The 20283-nt window shown below is 36.4% G+C and overlaps 1 protein-coding gene across 1 annotated transcript in view; it reads left to right on the forward strand.

Moving 5' to 3' along the window:
• The first annotated feature begins 4125 nt into the window (after positions 1 to 4125).
• The window catches only part of LOC123235273 (fructose-1,6-bisphosphatase 1-like), a 33376-nt gene continuing 17218 nt past the window's right edge, over positions 4126 to 20283 (forward strand). The window contains 2 exon segments of the mRNA XM_044661392.1: positions 4126 to 4454; positions 18608 to 18860. Coding sequence (XP_044517327.1) covers positions 4285 to 4454; positions 18608 to 18860 — 423 coding nt within the window. The 5' untranslated portion in view covers positions 4126 to 4284.

Consider the following 20283-nt stretch of genomic DNA (forward strand, 5'->3'; position numbering starts at 1 on the left):
GAGAGGTTAAGAGCTGCTTTTTACTCTGCCGCCATCTTAACCCAGAACCCCCTTGTATTTATTTTATATATATTTATATGTGTCCTTTTGTCTCTATTGGAATAATTGTTTTATTTCTTATATGTGTATCCCCAATACCTAGCACAATGCTTGGTATATATTAGGTACTTAACAAATACTTGTTGATTGCTTGAATTCCATGATTTATTAATGACAATCTGTACAAGGCACTATTCTAGTTTACTGAAGGCAAACATCAAATAGTCCTTGTCCTCAAGCTTAGAGTCTAGAGTTATCAGTTTAGAGATCATGTATAGGAGAGATTAAAGTCATACAGGTAGTATGACCATACCAATTCTTTTTTGGTGGGGGAGGGAGCATTGTATGTATATGTATATGTGTTTCTATATATGTATATATATCTATATATGTATCTTTGTATATATACATATGTATATGTGTATGTTTATATGTGTGTGTGTCTATTTATGTATATGTGTTTATATATGTGTGTATCTACACATAGATACACACACTTATAGTCACTTCTTGGGAAAATTGTTGGAGACCAAAGTATTCTGAAATCCAATTACTGCTGAAAATGGCTTAGTGCTCTCCCTACAACTTGCCTCTGTGCCTAAAAGAAATTGAGATTTTAATTTTTTAATATTAATTTACCTAAAATAGGGATGACCTTCATGTTTGGGAAAGGAAAATAAAAAAGCAATAATCTCACCAGGAGTTTAGTTTTCTTACTTTTTTTGTGGACAAAAAGATTCTTTTGTTGGTAAAGGACTGGGTACTTTAGTTTGTAGACAAAAAAATAAGTCATTGGGGTAAGGTTAGAGATTGTGACTAGAGTTAAAGGTGCTACCTATATGTACACAGTATTCCTTCTCTTCCTGATACCTCAATCTATCCTTCCAGCAGCACATTTGACATCACCTATCAAATGAGAGCTGGAATCTACCAGTCTTTGCAGTGCTAAGAAAGTCTCATTATCAGCTGGCAAAATGAATGTGTTATCTCTTACTCTGCCTCTGCCCTCTGATAAGTGGAAGGTCTTATCAAATACAAAGCATAACAAATTTCCTAGAATCACCAGATTTATGTTCTTAGAATGTTCTTTCTCCATTTTCCCTCTCCCAACAAATCAATAATAGCGGATGAGTTAGAAGTATTGGACAGAATGATACAAGTATCACAAATCTGTCTATTGGGTGCTCTATCTACTGTGCCACATGTACAATGAATACTATTCATTTCTGTATCTATTTCATTGTCCAGTGTAGTATTTTATACAGGGTGATTAGTTGAATAAATGAATTAATGGAAATCTAAGATATTATTTTAAGGTTAGGGCTGAATTGATGTAACCACATAGTGGCCAAGATTGAATTTTCAGTCACCAAAATAGACGAGGTGACTTATAATTTTAAAATTTTGTACTCTGAGATACATTTCTCATCTCCCTGTAGTCCCAAAGTCCCAGAAACAGTTCTCACTGGGACCAGTGTTTTTGTTGACTCTATACAGTCACACTTCTGGAGTGACCAGATCTGTTAATTTCCAATTAATTGTCTATTTGGTTATTTTTTAAAAACCTATATGGAAGGAACTCCCTCCTTGACTTTAGAGTAATTTATTTTCTTAAAGAGTTCCCTTGTTACTGGAAAGTTGAGAGCTTATCCAAGATCATGTAGCATGTCAGAGAAAGAACCTGAATCCAGGTTTTCTTGTTTCCAAGGCTGATCCTCTAGCCACCACAATTCTAAGCTGCCTCTTAGGTCTTGGTATCATTACTCTTTGAATAAAATACATATAAATCATTGAAGCTGACCCTATTATGTAAATCTGTAAAGAATGAGATTCTAACCTAGTATGCCTGGAAAAAAAGACTCAAGTAACACAGATGAATTAAAGTGTAGAAACTTTACAAAAAATATATTGCTAAACCAGTGATTCCCAAAGTGGGTGCCACCACCTTCTGGTGGGTGATGTAGTGATCCAGGAGAGCAGTGATGGTCACAGGTGCATTTATCTTTCCTATTAATTGCTATTAAAATTTTTAAAAATTAATTTCTAGGGGCACTAAGTAATATTTTTTCTGGAAAGTAGGCGGTAGGCCAAAAAAGTTTGGGATCCACTGTGCTAAACTGTTTTAACTTTTTTGATAGATTTAATGACTTCTTTACCTGTATGTAGCCAAGTGGATCTTAGGCTTTTTTAAAGATTATTTTAGCAGAGGCAAGTAGGTGGCTCAATGGAGTGAGAGCCAGGCCCAGAGATGCAAGGTCCTGGGTTCAGTTCTGGTCTCAGACACTTCCTGTGTGAACCTTGGCAAGTTACTTAATCCCCATTACCTATCCCTTACTATTCTCCTGCCTTGGAACCAATATTGATTCTAAGATTGAAAGTAAGGGTTTTAAAAATAATAATAATAAAGACTGTTTTAGGTATAAATGTAGAAGGAAGGGAGGGAGGGAGGGAGGATGAGAAGGGTCATATACATTGTAACAATGTGAAATTCACTTTGGGATCCATTTTCTCACTTTTAACCACTGGAAGTTCTGAGAATACACCTATAATCTTTACTTTATGACAGTCATGAATCGGCACCCCAAATTCTTCAACCAGATGCCAGAGTAATTTTCCTATAAATTACAGGTCTGATGAATTCACTACCTGCCCCAAAATTGTGTGTGCTTCTCTATTGCTTCTAGGATAGAATGCAAACTCTTTCCCTAGGCATTTAAGACACACTACAGTCTCATTCTAGCCTATCTTCAAACCTATTTCACATTACTTCCTCTCTGTATTCTATGTTTACTAACCAGAATGCACTACTCATTCCTTTGACTGCATGCAATGTCTCCCTTCTTCTTGGAGTCTGTTTCCCAAGCCAGGCAAGCAGATACATTTCCATCTTTCTTAATGTTCTCCTATTTCAAGATTTAACTCAGATGCCCCCTCCTCTTTGAAGCTTTCTTACCCTCCCCAGTGTTCCCTTAAAAAAACAAACAAAAAACCCTTCCCTTCCATCTTAGAATCAATATTTTGTATTGGTTCCAAGGCAGTAAAGGCTAGGAGACTGACTTGCTCAGGGTCCCACAGCTAGGAAGTGTCTGAGGCTAGATTTGAATCTAGAACCTCCCATTTCTAGATCTGACTCTCAACCCACTGAGCCACCCAGCTGCCCCTGTTCCCTTTTCTTAAAGAAAGCATTTTGTCTTGACCTCTTTTTTGCCTTCATAGCACTGTCTTGTTTTAAAATTATTTGAATATATATTGAATCCTCCCCCATAAGTTCCTTGGGGGTAGAGGTGGTGGTTGTGTTTAATTTTTGTATCTCCAAACTTTAACCCAGTGCTTTACATATATAGCACGTGCTCAATATATTTGTTGATCATCTTTGAATTCCAATAGCTTCAGGTTTCTTGGGTATGAAGGAAACTTTATGCCAGACCTAGAATTTACAGAAGAGAACCAGGCAGAGAATAAAAAGTGAAAGAAGAAAGGAGTGTGGAGGAAGGGGAGAAGGGTTTGTTTCATTCAGTATAGGGGACTCCTTTGTTTTCTAAGTGTCAAGTTACAGGAACGCAAATTTAAATTAGGTAAAAAAGAACAGCGATTAATCAGAGTGACCAAACCTCACTACAGAGCTCGGGGAAACCTTGAACAACCATTATAATAGGTAACTTCCTTCTTGTCTAGTTATATAAGTTTCCTTATCTATTAAACGAGGGCTTTGGAATGGATTGTATCTTGGGTCCTTCATTAATGCATTTGTGAGCAAAGGTGCAGTTCATGACAGGAATGAGATCTAAAGATAATAAACAAGATTTAAAGTTATAAGCTGCCCTAAGTAAGGCAGTGCAAATTGAAGGCTGAGAATGAATATCAAAAGGAAAGACCTTTGCAGTAATCTTATTTTGCAGGGAATAACAAACTCCCAAAAGAAAGGCAGGTGTTGGAACCCTGAAAAACAACTAAGGAGCTACATAATCAGTGACAGCAAAAGAGGAAAGAGACTGGAAGACAACTATCTACCTCCCCAGGGGGCGGGGTGCTGCCCCAGGACACACCCCCGAACTCAGACTGAGCCCAAGTTCCGGCTTTGGCTGTCTGCTCTGTCTACTCCAGTGACTGACCAGAGTCCTGGGAGGCTGTCCCGCACACACCATCGTAGAGGCCAGCGTAGATTCCCGACTCCAGACCCTCCAGGTGTCTGCTTAAACCTAGGACTTCTCTCGCCCTACGGACATCCAACCCTCCGGCGCAGCCATGACTGACCAAACTGTCTTTGACACCGATGTCAATACCCTGACCCGCTTCGTCATGGAAGAGGGCAGGAAAGCCAAGGGGACCGGCGAGATGACCCAGTTGCTTAACAGCCTCTGCACCGCTGTCAAAGCCATCTCCTCTGCGGTGCGGAAAGCAGGCATAGCCAATCTGTGAGTGTTTGCCCGCTGCCCTTCCTTCGAGAGCTCTCTTCCCCTCCTTCCCTTTCTGAGGCAGTCCCCAGCCCCTGTCACACTCATCCAGAGCTCCCCTCTAACCCCGTGGTCCTAGATCCCCTTATCCCTCTCTGGAGACAGCGCTTCCCTCCTCCCCCTTCTCGAAGAGTTCACCATTGAGGGCCAATCTGGCAAATCTTGCCAAAGTGTGATGCGGATATTTTAAAAGTTTCAAACCCACTTGTGTATTCAGATCTCTGTTCAACTGACAGAAAAATTCCTGGTTATATGGCCTGGGTGGATGCTATTGCTTTTTAAGCATTGTCCTGAAGTTCATAACTTTAAAAGATCACATATTTTGGTGTGAAAAGAGGTCATTATTTTACAGATGAGGAATTTGAATCTAAAGAGCATTAAGTGACTTGCTCAAGACCAGGAAAGTAGTGACAGATCTGGGATTCCAATGGAAGTTTTTTTTTTTTTTTTTTTTTTTTTTTTTTTTTTTTTTTACTTCAAATCCAATGTTCTCTCACTGATACACTGATTTGTCAGTGAGAGGAATGTAGACTAAAACACCTTATTCTAGTCTAAGTGGAAATCATATGGGATGAAGGGATAGAGAGTTTGTTTCCCCTCAAAGGGTGGATCTTGGTTCTGAACTGCGTTTACAGAAGAGATGAGTGCTGAAAGGGACCTACTGTTCTTCCAATCCAAACCCCTCTTTTTTACAGATGAACCATACTGAGGCCCAGGGAGGTTCACGAAGGTGAAGTGGGTGGGATATTTTCAAAGCTAGGTTTGCTGACACTTTCCATGCTGCATTGCAAGTCTTCTTGTGAGAAGTGAGTGGATACTTGGGGCAGAGGAAGAAGCTAGCTGTATTCCCTGAGATATATTAAATGGATGACTTTGGGTTTAAGGCTGTTTATCCATCCATAAACATTTATTAAACACCTTCTATGTGCCAGGCACTGTGCTAAGTATTATGTATGTATATCAGTTATTTCCCTTGCCATTCATAATAAAAATAAAGCTTATGGTAAACTCGTAGGGTCAAAAATCCAACTATAAGTGGGTAGCAGCAATTACAGTTACTACTTTAATCCATTGGTGTCTTGTTAAACAATTGGTGCTTTTGTAAACAGTATCAAAGCTAGGGGAACTTGCAAGTATCTCCTACTATATACATCTTCTCAGATAATCACCCTAAAACTTATCTTATGTAAAAATCTACATTTTTGTTTATTGGCTGCCTTTAATTTGAGTCATGCCAATATATATCTTTAAGATAAGTCAAACGAATTTCCCCAAAGTTCATAAACATTTGGTTATAGTTTTAGATCTAAAAGTATCCTCAGAGGTAGTATAGACCAGCCCTTTCCATTTGAGGAAACAGAACCCAGAGTAGTTAAAATTTTTGCTTAAGATCATGTAGTTTGTAAGGATGAAATCCAGAATTTGAACCTGGGCCTAAGATTCAAAAAATCTAATCATTCCTCATTGCATCCTATCACACTATCTGGCAGGTGACAACAGCGAGCATTATTTATCTGAAGGGAATCTTTGTCCTTGGAAATGATTTTCAGTCATGCTAGTTTTCAGTCATGCTTCTATCCTGAAGATCATGTAATAGTGATATAAGCCTCCAAGAAGTTGTTCTCACATTCTGAACTGTCTCTCATAAATGATAAGAAAAGATAGGTCTCCCTAGACATAGAAACAGGAGTGGAGAGAATCAGTCTCTCTTCTTTGTCGCCAGTTGAACTTTGGCCTCAGTGGTCTTTAAATTCTATTTCTATTCATTCTTTACCTAAGGTAACATTGTACAGTTAATCCTTTTACTTAATGGAAAGGGATTGGACTTGTGATTTCACTAATATGGGGAATTTCCTGGGTTCAAGTCTCCCCCTTTGCCTCAGACTGACTACGAGATCTTGGGCAAGTAATTTAATTTCTCAGTGTACTAGGGAAACTGTCTATCTATGAGAACTATTACTCCTAAGCCTTTTTATTGTTTACAAAGCATTCGATGTACATTCTTTTATTTGATCTATAGGACATACATCAGTATGAGGTAGACAGTGCCAGTGTCATTCCCATTTTACAAAGGGGTAAATTGAGACAGATTGTTGTTCAAGATCACAAATCTTCTGCCTACATTCTTGTCATACATTCAGTCATTTAGTCATATCTGACTCTTTGTGACCATGAGAACAACCAATGCTATCCATGAGGTTTTCTAGGCAGAGTTATTAAAGTGGTTTGCAATTTCCTTCTCCAGTGGATTAAGGCAAATAAAGGTTAAGTGACTTGTGACTTGCCTAGGGTCACATAGCTAAGAAGTGTCTGAGGCAATATTTGAACTTAGGACTTCCCAACTCCAGGACCAACATTTTATCTACTCACTGAGCCTCCTAGGTGTCTTACCTACAGACATAGCACCCAATAATTTTCCTACGATAGTATAGTAGCAGGTGGAATGAGATCTACATCTGAATGGCAGGGCATTTGAAATTAAGGATGCTTTTCTTTTGAAAAAAAATCAATTACTTCACCTTAGGCTTAGAAATGAATTTGTTTTGCCTTTTACACTCTGTTCCTCTAACTCAAATTTTCTAGACTTTTATCAACAACTTAGAAAATAAATGCTTATGTGTGTGTGTGTGTGTGTATGTGTTTAAAGTAGCATTTTCCATTTAAATGATTTAGGTAATTGCCTCAGTTCTTTGTTCCACTTTAACGATAGCCAGCCAAGGTGTTCCAATTGGCAATATTCTGCTTTCTGCTTGCAAAATCCACATGGCAGATTTTTAGACCAGATAGACTCACTAGTTACTAATAGCTGACATTTATAGAACATCTTAAGATTTGTAAAATACTTCATATTTGTTATCTTGTTTGTACCTCACATTAACCTTGTAAGGTGCATATGACAGTTATTTAGTCCCATTTTGCACATGAAGAAGTTGAGGGTTTCAGGTGCTAAATTACTTGTCCATGATGACATAACCAGCAAATGTCAGAAGAAGGATTAGAACACAGATCTTCCTGGCCTCCAATCCTTTATCTCTGCATACTAGATCAGCGGTGTTAGATACAAGCTGCAGCTGCAACTGTTGGGAAGGCTGCTATAACCAGACTAAAATGTAATTGGGAAAGATTCAATAAAAATAAAAATACAATGAAACATAGATAACATTATATTTTGAAACTAATTGAAAATACCCCACAGGGATCCTTTCGTGCTGTGGCTCTCTTCTTACCATTTTCTATTTGAGTTTGACATCACTGCACTGGATCATGCTGCTGCTGCTGCTTAATAATTAATTATCACTAATTAATGATGATTAATGAATCTTTGGGGGAAAAAACCTCTTATGTTTTGTCTTAGAATCAGTTGATTCCAAGGCACAAGTGCTAAGCAATAAAGGTTAAGTGAGCTATCCAGGGTTATATAGCTAGGAAGCATCTGAGGCTGGATTTGAACTCAGACCCTCTCATCTCCAGACCTGCTCTCTGTCCACTGAGCCACCTAACCCCACCCCCATTAGTTTGATTAAATGAAATTAAACTCATTATTGAAGGAAACTATTTTAATACTAAAAAGCATTATTAGAGAGGCAGCCAAGTGCCTCAGCGGATTGAGAGCCAGACTGGTGAGATGGAAAGTGCCGGCTTCAAATCCAACCTCAGACCCTTTCTATCTGTGAGACTCTGGGTAAGTCACTTAACCTGAATTGCCTAGCCTTACCACTCTTCTCTTTGGAAAAGATACTTAGTATTGATTCTAAGACAGAAGGTAAGTGTTTAAAAGGGGAAAAAAGAGTATTTGAAGTATGGAGGGAAATCAGTGAAAGGTATAGAAAATGGAAGCATTGTGTGTATGGAATAGCAGATTGTTCAAGATAGCTGGACTACAGAAATGTGTTTAGAAATAAGAAATATAGAAATGGGACACACTGTAAAAAGTTTAAATTGTCAAATAGAGGAAATTGCATCTGATCCTAGATGTAAGAGTGAGCTTCTGGAGTTTATTAAGAGGGGTGCATGACATCATCGGACCTATTCTTTTCAGTGGTTTCCAAACTTTTTTGGCCTACTGCCCCCTTTCCAGAAAAAATATTACTTAGCGCCCCCTGTCACATACTATCACTGCCCCCTTACATTTATTCACCACCCCCAAATGCACCTGTGGCCATCACCACTTTCCTGGATTGCTGCAGCACCCACCAGGGGGCGGTGGTGCCCACTTTGGGAATCACTGCTTTATATTATTAGTTTGGTGGCTGTTTTGGAGCATGAATTTTGGAATGGTGAATGTTTGAGGTAGGGAGAAAATTAGGAGGCTGTTGTAATAGTCTAGTCAAAAAGTGATAGGGACCTGAATTACATTGGTAGCTGCATAAATGGAAAGAAAAGAAAATATCTAAGAGATATTGTGGAGGAAGAAATGACAAAACTTGGTACCTGATAGGAAGTATAAGGTGAATGAGGAGAGTGAGGAGTCAGGGATGACACTAAGTTTGTAAATCTAAGAAGGATGGTAATTTCCTCAGGAGTAATAGGGTAGAAGGGCAGCTAGGTAGCACAGAGTATTGATAGGGTGCCAAGCCTGGAGTCTAGAGGACCTGGATTCAGACACTTCCCAGCTGTGTGGCCCTAGGCAAGTCACTTTACCCCTATTGCCTACCCCTTATTACTCTTCTGCCTTAGAATACATACTAAATATCCATGCTAAGACAGAAGGTAAGGGCTTAAAATAAAAAGTAGTGGGGAGGGGGATGCATGGGGAAATAATGAGTCCTTTAGACTTGCTGAGTTTTATATGACATGCAGTTGGAAATGTCTAAAAGGCAGTTAGTTATGTAAGATGAATGATCAGGAGAGAGAAAAGAATTGGAATGTCCAATTTCTGACATCTGCCTTATAGCATCCCTCTTTTTTTTTTCATGATTCAGATCAAGTATCACCTATGTGAGATCTTACCCAAGTTCCTAGTGTCCTCCCTCCCTAATTACCTTGTATTTAACTACACTGTACTTATTTTGCATTTATTTTATATATGTGTATATGAATTCATATTATCCCCCTGTAAGCTATTTAAGAATATCAATGTTTCTTTTCTTTCATTCTTTTTTTAAACTTTGGATCCCTAATATCTAGCCCAGTACCTTGCACATTATAGTTGTTTAATAAATGTTTGTTGATTGATTGATATATAAATGTGGGAGTCATCTACATAGAGTTGATCATTGAACTACAGAGAGTTGATAAGGGAACTGATGCAGTCACAAATTGAGAGTATAATATGAAAATAGAAAAGGAACAAAGACAGAACCTAATATATGCCACAATTAATGAGTGTGACGTGAATGATAATCCAACAAAGGAGACCGAAAGAAGCAGTCAGACAGAGAGAAGGAGAACCAGGAGAATGTCATAGGACAGTAACTTAACAGGGATGGTAGTATCCAGTGAGGATTGGGGTGGGGGTTGTCAGATAGGAGATTTCAATATTTTAATATGTAACAAGAAAGGGATCTTTAGATAGGGAGAAACTGAAGATTTAAAAGAGAGAAATGATGAGTGTGGGGGCAATCTGCTAGAGGAAATGGGAGCAGATGGAATTAGGGTTACATGTAGAGGGGGTGGCTTTGATGAGAAGAGCTACCTTTTCATTTAAAGACTAGAGTAAAGGAGGAAATTGTGGAGAATGAAGTCAAGATGGTGGGAAATCAAGGGAATAAAGTAAAGGGAAGAACAGGGAACACCTGGTGTATGACCAGGAGAAGAAGTGAACCGAGTTGAAAATCTCAAGTATGGTCAGTCCGACTATCTACCATCTGTCTGTCTGTCTGTCTGTCTATCTTTCTATCTATCTATCTATCTATCTGTCTATCTATCTATCTATCTATCTATCTATCTATCTATCTATCTATCTATCTATCTATCTATCGTCTATCTCTGTCTCTGTCTTTCTGTCTGTCTTCCTGTCTATCTATCTTACTTTGTAACCAACCTTTTTAAATGACTGACATATCATGGGTCCTTGCTCAAAGCTTTTCTAGTTTGGTCCTGCTGGAACTCAACACTCTACTGTGACATAGCCTTCAAACACCCAGCAGAGTGGGATTTTAGGGGTATTTTAAGAAACAAAACTTTGTATAAATGGCTTTGTATAAATGGGTGTTACCACACCACACTTCTTTTCCTTTCTGCATTTATTTTTTAAAATGTCTTACAATTTAACATTTAGTTTTTAAAATTAAATTTAGTCATGAGTGATGTAATAACAATAATAAATAATAACCTGCAGTAGACCCTAGGAGATATTACCTTTTTGCAAGTATGTCTTTGAAGTACATTTCATTGGTTTTCAGGGCCTTGGCTGCTATTAGGGAAGGGGATTAGTTTCAGGAAAAGATACAAGAGACATTCTAATTCATTTGTGCTATATAACTTTAGAGACCACAATCAATTCTTATCAATTCTTGCTGAGTTGGTGGTAACAAACTAAATTCTATGCTTTTTCTTCACTTTTTCTTTGTCTTCCTATGTTATAGCACTTTGGCATTTTAACGTTTTAATAACTCATTTTTTATGTAGTATTTTAAGATTTGCAAGGTGTTTTCCTCACAACAGCTTTCTAAGGTAGGTAGGACAAATATTTTCCTCCACTTTACATATGAAGAAACTGAGACCCAGAGAGTTAAAATAATTTGTCCAAAGTCATATGACTAGTTAGTATTTAGAGACATGGGTATCTTCTAACTCCAGAAGCACTTTTTCTGATATACAACAAGGTTACTTTACATTTTTATTTAAATGACATTGGATTGCCTTTCCCTACTTTCTCCCCATGGAATGCTAAATAAAAGAAATCAACAGATCAGTCCATCTCTAAGAACAGATTTGTAATATAAAATATCTTTTGCTAGGTCCTTAGTGTTTAGTGTATATCCTGTGAGAATCTCCAGTGAGGAACCTGGTGATTGGACACTTCCCCACATTCCCTGTCCCCACCCCCTTAAAAACAAAAAAGATAATAAGTAACTCCAGTTTAAACTTTGGAACCACAGAATTAATGCTAAACTAATAAGTGGCAAATGATCAATTTCAGTTTATTGGTATTTGTTTCATGAATTTTAAAAAAGAATGATCAAGGTTATTTTATATTTAATTCCTCATTCCTATATTTCTGAATTGTGAATTTTAACTTGTTTTAAAAAAGAAATTATTCTAATCCTTCACCAGAACCACATCTGTCTTGTGAAAAACAAGGTTTACATTTTTTGGCACCAACTTTAGGGTTGAGAGAAATTTTTCTTTTTTTTTTTTCTCTCTCTCTCTAATTTACGTAAGTTGTTGCCCTTATTGTCTTGGAATTGCTCAACCTGTTTCTGAGTTGATCCTTGAACTTGTAGCACTGATTGGCCCATGCGTGATTAAAATATCCAGCAGTTTTGTTATGGTCATACTTTAGCATACCTTTGACTTTAGTCAACCAGGTTAAATCATTATAGTTCTTGCCATTTCCCCTTTTGACCTCTTTTCATGCAAGTCAAGCATGATGAAAACAATCTTTTGGACTTCAAAATGTAATCTGGAATACAGGCACTGTCAGAACTTGCTCTAAATTCAAGCTTTGTCATGATGATATTAGAAGAAAACTGGTATTAAATGTTTTGCCTCTGATTCAGGCAAGCTTAACAAGCGGGTTTTTTAAGGTTTGGAAATCCTAGACACTGGTTTCCTTATATATAGTGCTTCTTCATGACATAATAGAAATTAATTTCCTAATTTATATAAGTAACAAAAATATGTTTTAGGACTTCTCTCATAAAATGACTTAATTTGGGGATTATAGAGAAATTTGAAAAAAAACATTCATGAGCAAAAGGAGCAAAGATTAAAAAACAAAAAGCCAGCTATGTTGGTCCATAATTCAAATTATTTTCCTTTTGAAAAATAAATGATTTGTATGCAGGAAAGCTGTCAAAATGCTTTGTTTTTTATCCTATAGGTATATTTTAAAATTTCTACTTGTGTCACTGATAAGTTGTTATAATGAGCTTCATAATCTTGGGCAAGCCCCCTCTGTGGGACTTGCACTTCTCATTTATAAAACATGGAAGTTGTATTACATGCCTTTTAAGAATCCTTCTAGTTCCAAAGTTCTAAGTAAATGACAAATATTAGGTGAAATGTGAAACATACCCAATGGCTTACATCCTAACAGGCTTATTTTCTCTAGATTAAAAATTTATCAACATTGGATATGAAGCCAACTAGTTTGAGTGAAATTTTGTTTTCATGCTACTCTGCACAAAGATATTTGATAACATCCTATAGCAAATAAAACCATTTTCCCACTCACATGTTCTATTTCTAAAGTCTTACACTCAGATGATAATACTTTTTCATAAAAAAAAATCATTGCAGTACTTTAGATTCTTTTCCAGAAAATCAACTGACCACAGATTTAATTGTTAAGAGGAAAGTATTAAAACTCTTCTGTTCCTGGGGGCAGCTGAGTGGCTCAGTGGATTGAGAGCCAGGCTTAGAGATGGGAGGTCCTGGGTTCAAGTCTGGCCTCAGACACTTCCCAGCTATGTGACCCTGGGCAAGTCCCTTGGCCCCCATTGCCTAGCCCTTCTGCCTTAGAACCAATACACAGTACTGATTCTAAGATGGAAGGTAAGGGTTTAAAAAAAATCAAACCTCTTCTGTTCCTGAGTCTACTTAAAGTATAAAAGAAGGCTCCTTTCCCCCTATTAGAGTGTGAGTAGAGATCATTTCATTCTTTGTAACTGTAGCCCTAGTGCCTAGGATGGTATATGGCACATAATAGGAACTTTTAAAATGCTTGTTGATTGATTGGAAAATTCAGGATAATCCATTTGGATCCAATTGATCTTTGCATCCTAAGTATCTTTTTATTCCATTTTAAGTGCTAAGTGTTTAGTCTGTGTCTCTTAAATTATGATATTTGTTTAATTTTTCTGATTAATATGTTGGTTTTTTGAATTAGTTAAAGTATTCAGGATGTCATTATTTGGCATCCATTTTATTGTCCTTTGTTCATATTTACCTTATAATTTATAATTTTTATTTTATTATAGACTTTGAAGTATATAAATTTGCTCCCCCTTTCCCATGTGCTTATGAATTCTTTATGACCTAGCATATGGTCAGTTTTTTAAAAGATGCTTTTGATGCAGAAAAATACATTTTACTCTTTAAGATTCCAATTCAGTAATTGTAAAAGGACTGTCACATTTCACTTTCTTATATTCTGTTCAGTTTCACGATTTCTTATTGTCAACCTTTTTATTAGATTTGTTCATCTGAAAGAGGAACTTTGAAGTTTCCTAGAATTACTATCCTTTATCTTTGCTCCAATATTTCTTTTGCATCACTGAAATTTAGAGTTCCTTTTCTCCATTTTTTACTTTATGTTATCTCTTGCTTTCTTAAGATTTTCCATCCTTCGTTCTGACCATAGGTTCTCCTTTTCATTGTAAAAAGTGAGTTGTAATTTCATCCTTTTGCTCTACCTTTGACTCTTGTTTTTGACAAATCGGAGGATTTTTGTGGGTCTTCCATCCTATCTTTTGTGGTTTTGAAGAATTATTTTCTCCTGGAGATTTCTCTCATTATTTTAGCACAAACTTTTTAATTACATAAAAACTGTGCCACCTCCCTCCCAATATATAATATCCCTACCCCTGCCATAGGCCTTTTCTTTTTTCCTTCTCATTTCCTCCACCTGTTCAGGGAATTTTCTTCAGATTTCTTTCTTTTCCCTTCTTCTCCTTATCTTCATATTAGGTCCATTTCTTGCTGCTTTGAGATAATAAGGGATACACACACACACACACACACACACACAAATATATATATATATGTAGGCTTAGATAGAATTTCAAGAAATCCTCCAGGAAGTTCTCTTTTTGTTACCTTTTCATTAGTCTGTGTAATCTTGGTCTGAAGGAGCCTTTTTTTTTTTTTTTTTTGCCTTTGAGATGTTTCCAAATGAAAGATATGTGAAAGAATTTTTTAAATCATTGAAGTTTTTAAAAATATAACTCCCTTGACCTTTTTTCAACAATGTCTCTAGATACTAAGTTCCATCAGCATTAGGTTAGGCAATGTTAGTTTTAATTGGTTTTAATCTTGTCATTTCTACCTTTACAATATTTTTCATTTGTCCCTTCTCTCTACTTACATGTCTACTATCTTAGCTGAGACTCATCAAATCTTGCCTTGATGATTGCAACAGGTCTCTGCTGAAAATTTCATCCCACTTAAATTTTACTTTTGCAAATAACTGCTAAAGAGTTTTCCCTTAAGTGCAAATCTGGCAATACTGACTTTAGGATCAAATATAAACCCTTCCATTTGACCTTCCCAACTAGACCTCAGCTTATTCTTCTGATCTTATCATACGTTACTCCTGTTGAAGGGCAAGGAATGTGCAGTCACACTAGTCTTCTTGCTATATCTCACACTGATTTACCAATTCTATATGTCTCTAATCTCTATGTCTTTGCTGTGTCCCCATGGCAGGAATGCTCATCCTCTTCACCTTCACTTCTTATAATCCACATTTTCCTTTAGCATGACAGAAAATTGACCAAATGACACCTAAAATAGAAGTAAGAATAGAAATTTAGCTGAGGCCCAAGGATTTCCAAATGAATCAGTGTCCTAAAATGGCTCAATATTGAGAAGTCTCCTTGACTGATGCCCTAACTATTGGCATTAATGCTCAAATCACAGGCCAACCTGTACTTAAACTTTAGCTAACAAAAAAAAATTGGACTTGGGCTTCAAATCTTAACTGGGAAGCATTTTTGCCCATTGTACAGACATCAGAGATTTTATCCCCAAGGCAGAAAGTTGTGTGTAGGAGTTTCTCCAGACAATATCAAACTAACCCAGTGGGAAAGCAACCAAATGCCCAGAGGCCTGTGGATAAGATGCAAGATAGGGTGGGAAAATTCCCATAATAACAGAATAATATACTTCACTTAATTGGCCATCTCCTCTCACTCCTTTCCTAATGATTTTCTCTATAAAGTGGAAAAAGTAGGGATTTCAAAAGTCACAAGGCAATTAGTTGCCTCTGAGGGTAGTACAACTCTGCCTGATTTGTTGTTTTGTTTGTTTTATTTTTTGTTTTTCTGGAAAGGAGTTAGGAAGTGGGGTGGAATATGAATTCCATGCCTCCTTTCTTAACTTGATATTAATTATATTATTATGCTGTCATGTAGGACTTTGACAGTCTCCAGATAGCCTTCTCTCAGAAATATTGACCAGTAGCTATATGTTATAGAACTTCTGGTGAAGGTAGTCTGTCATTATCAATGAGTTGTTTCTTTGTAATATTCTGTCAATAAATCAACTGGATTTTCTAAGTTAGCCTGATCATTTGCTCCTAGGATTAAATACAAAACTCTGTTTGGCATATAAAGTTCTTCGTACCCTAGTCCTTTGCCACCTTTCTTGTCTTCTTGCACTTTACTGCCCTCCATTCACTCTATAGTTCAGCCATACTGGCTGACTTGCTGTTCCTTGCATTTGGTACTCCATTTCCTGCCTCCATATCTTTCCACAGAGCTGCCCCTCATGCTTGGAGTGTTACCCTTCCTCATTTGTGTATCTTGGTCTCTCTGTCTTCCTTCAAGATGCAAATCAAATTTTACCTTCTGTAGAATATTTCATCTACTCTGCATATATCTTGTGTCTCCCCGGTTATTTTTATGCTTGTCTCCCCTGTTAAACCATTGGTTCTTTGAGGGATGGACTGTTTCCCACCCCCCTTTTTGTATCCCCAGCACTTAACATACTAACACATAAAAAGCATATAAATAAAAGTTCTGCTGACCAACTGCTATGCCTGCAGTTGTAGTAGTTGCCATCAGCTAATAATTTTTATCTACTAATGGTTACTATCTACTACAGCTGGTGCAGTTAGGTGGTACAGTGGATACAGTACCAGACCTTGAGCTAGGAAGACTCATCATTATGAGTTCAAATCTGGGATCAGACATTTCCTAGCTGTGTGACCTTGGGCAAGTCATTTAATGCTGTTTGCCTCAGTTCCTTCATTTATCAAATGAGCTAGTGAAGAAAATGCCAAACACTCCAGTACCTTTGCCAAGAATTCATGATCCCCAAGTGGAATCATGAAGAGTCAGATACAATTAAACAACTGAACAATAACCACTGCTTGACTATTGCTTTGTCCCAGTAAATAGAATTTCCATTGGCAGGAGTAGTTCAGAGGCAGAAATGAGATGCAGTCAATTGTTTTAAATATATATATGTAATTCTGATTTAGAATTTCAAATAAATTATTAATAAGAACTACTTAATAGATTTTAGAAACTTAAATGCATACACGGACATATCAGGGCTTGAAGAAATTCAAGAGACTAGATACAAGTTAAATACTCTCTCTTAACAACTGCAACTGCCCTATAGCTGTTATTTTACATTTTTCTATGGTCTATGTTAATGTCGATAGCACTAATTCCACTAGAAAGTTAGTTTCTCTCCTGAAATGCATTTGCCTTGTTCATCTCAAGGATGCCTCAAACTATTATTTTTCCTACCTTCCCTGTTCCTTGTTCTTTCCTAACTTCCAGGTCTTAAACAGAAAAAATCAAATGATCATACTAGTCTCTTTTCTCTTGATGATTAATTGCCCTCGAATGGGGAAAACACTGCCTTTTATTATGCTTTGGCTGGTTCTTTTGGGGTACTTAATTTTGGGGTAGGATAGTTGGTTCATGCTCTCATTTACTGGATGAGAGATGTCACCTTGGTACTGAAGACTAATTAGGGGAACAGAAGGTCTTATGAGGATTCGAATCTTACTGATTCTTTTGAAAACATTATGAAAATTTTACAAATCTCTCTGATATAAATATTATTAATGATCATCACAGAAGTCTAATGAAAAATGAGTAAACAGAAAAAGTACTTTAGATCTTTCATTGTACTGGGGTCCATGACACTAATGGAGTAGCCAATCATTTAACTTCTCTGATTTCTCAATTTTAAAATGGTTATAATAAGAGCAACTGTGTACCCCATTTAGTTGTGAGAGTCAGACAAGATAATGTATGGAAACTGCTTCGTAACCCTTAAAGCATGATATAAATATCAGTAATGATTATAATCAGTAATAATCTCAATCAGTGAAGAAAATACTATGAATAAGTAATTGTTTCTTGGAAGTGGAGAGAAAGCCCTGAAGATCTCCTCTTTGGACTCCATAAACCAATCGATGTTAATATTCAAAATATCGCTTTGGTAGACAGAGTTTGTTATTCAAGTTGAGATGCAAAATTTGTACAATTCAATAGCAGTTGCCAAAATATGGGTGACTGGAGATAGCATATGATACGAAACCATAGAAGATGAATGTGTAGCCTAAGTGGAAGCTCTGACTAGATGAAAAAGGAGATCATTATTCTGATAGTCAGTCCACATCACAGAGTACTATAATTAATGGCTAACAATTGTCTCTGTGTGGTGAAAACACTGCTAGACTTAGGAGACAGATCCTATCTCAAAAGCTTACTAATTATGTGAATGTTGAAAAATCACTCAATTAACCTGTACCTAAAGTTTCTTTAACTCTAAAATGGAACCTTAAAGGGTTTTTGTGTAGATCAAATAAAACGATCTTTGTAAAGTGCTTTACAGACCTTCAAAGGCTATATAAACTTAATAAATGAAAACTTCTGATTATAAAAGTTTTTTCAGCAATTGACACTCCTTTGGAGGGCAGGCCATACTGGAAAGATCAAAGAGCTTAGAAGTTAAGAGACTAGATGATTTCTAAGGATCTTTTCAGTATTAATATTCTACGATTTTAGGATTTTAGTGCTCTCATTGTTAGCTACACTCTCCATTATATCCTGTATTTTAACCTGAGAAATCTTTTCACTTCTGTCAAGTGGTTCTCTTTACCATCTGTGCCTGAAACAGCCTTAATTCTCTCCAGCAAACTATCCCTTCCTTCAGAACTCTATTAAATTTCTTTGGGGAAAAGTCCATCCATATATTCATAACTCTGCTATATATCTTGACTGTCATACTTGTTTTCAGTTTTGGTGGGTTTTGTTTTCTTCTAGCTATGGAATTGCTGGCTCTACCAATGTCACTGGTGACCAAGTCAAGAAGCTGGATGTCCTCTCCAATGATCTTGTTATTAACATGCTAAAGTCATCCTTTGCTACATGTGTTCTTGTATCAGAAGAAGATAAACATGCTATAATAGTAGAACCAGAAAAAAGGGTGAGTGTTTGCTTCTACTATGAAATTGTTTTTGTATTTTTGTATGCCTCTTATTCTCTTCTATGTTTTAAAAGCCCCATAATTTCACTGGTAACCCCTTTCTTAGTTCTTTTCCTATCTTAGTGACTCTTTTTCCTTAATAGGGAAACCTTCCTACTTTGGGTCATCTTTTGTATCCTGTTGACTAAGTATATTCCTAACTCTCTTCCCTTTGCTTGTTTCTTATGATATTATTTTCTGAGATCTCATTATGTCCCATACAAGTGTAACAACATTTAATCAATGATTGGTAATTATCTATTAATCAATCAACACATTAATTAAGTACCTGCTATGTGCTCAACATTGTGCTAGGTTCTGGGAATACAAATATAAAAACATAACCATTGTTGTTCTTAAGGGTCTTAAATTCTATTGGAAACACGTGTAAATATATATATATGTAAATACTGTGTGTGTATGTAGATCTGTATGTGTGCATGTTTGCATATTTATATAAGTACACATATGTACATGTAGCAAGGGTTTCATCCTATACTGCCTGTAGGTATTTCATAGATAAGAATGTTAGTATATGGGGCAAAATAATACTTAGGTGTTCTTGAGAAAAAAATCCACCCAACCTCCATCCTTCAACTTTCTATTTGACTTATATTATTAATTATATAATGGGCTCAAAGGCAATCAAGTTGGTATGCTCTGATATTACTTCATAAATTAACACAAATATATATACCATCTCATTAATTAGCTCTGAGGCCCTGGTCTGATGATAGATAGATAGACATATACAATATATATATTAGAGACAATATATATTATAATATACAGATATATAAAACTGGAACCATATTCAATGTAGCTGGGGTTTAGGATTGACCCTATTTGTGCGTAGTTTGGCAGGGGAAATATCCATATCTCTACCTACTACAAACTTTTTTCTTTGTTAATTCTCATCTTGGACTTTACTTGTAAGGAGAAATGTTTGCTAAAATTGCAACAGTTCTCATTAATTAATTAGCTCTGAGTCTCCACTTTAATTTATCAAATGAATGATGTTATCTAATAAAACTGGGAAGACTTTTTCTAATAACTGTATATCTCTATACATTTCAGATTTAATATCCTATACTTAAGTGAACAAGTTATTGGCTATAGCATTTATCAATGATAGAACAAACAATAAAACATAAATCATTATTTATGATGTAGTAGTGGTAAGAAAGGTCACAGTCAAATTTACCTATAACTAAAACTATAACTGAGTTCTCTTGAATTCTGAAAATAGAGACCCAGCATTAAGTTCTCTCAGGTTGCCCATTAAAATATCTTTTCACAAATTCTCTTTGTATTTCCTTGAGATAAAGGTTAAACTCGATTCTTTCAGGAAACAAGTTATTTTAGAGTTTCAGAAAGAAAAGGAAAGAAAAAAGGAAGGAAGGAAGGAAGGAAGGAAGGAAGGAAGGAAGGAAGGAAGGAAGGAAGGAAGGAAGGAAGGAAGGAAGGAAGGAAG

Source organism: Gracilinanus agilis, chromosome 1, assembly GCF_016433145.1.
Source record: "Gracilinanus agilis isolate LMUSP501 chromosome 1, AgileGrace, whole genome shotgun sequence".
NCBI classification, from domain to species: Eukaryota; Metazoa; Chordata; class Mammalia; order Didelphimorphia; family Didelphidae; genus Gracilinanus; species Gracilinanus agilis.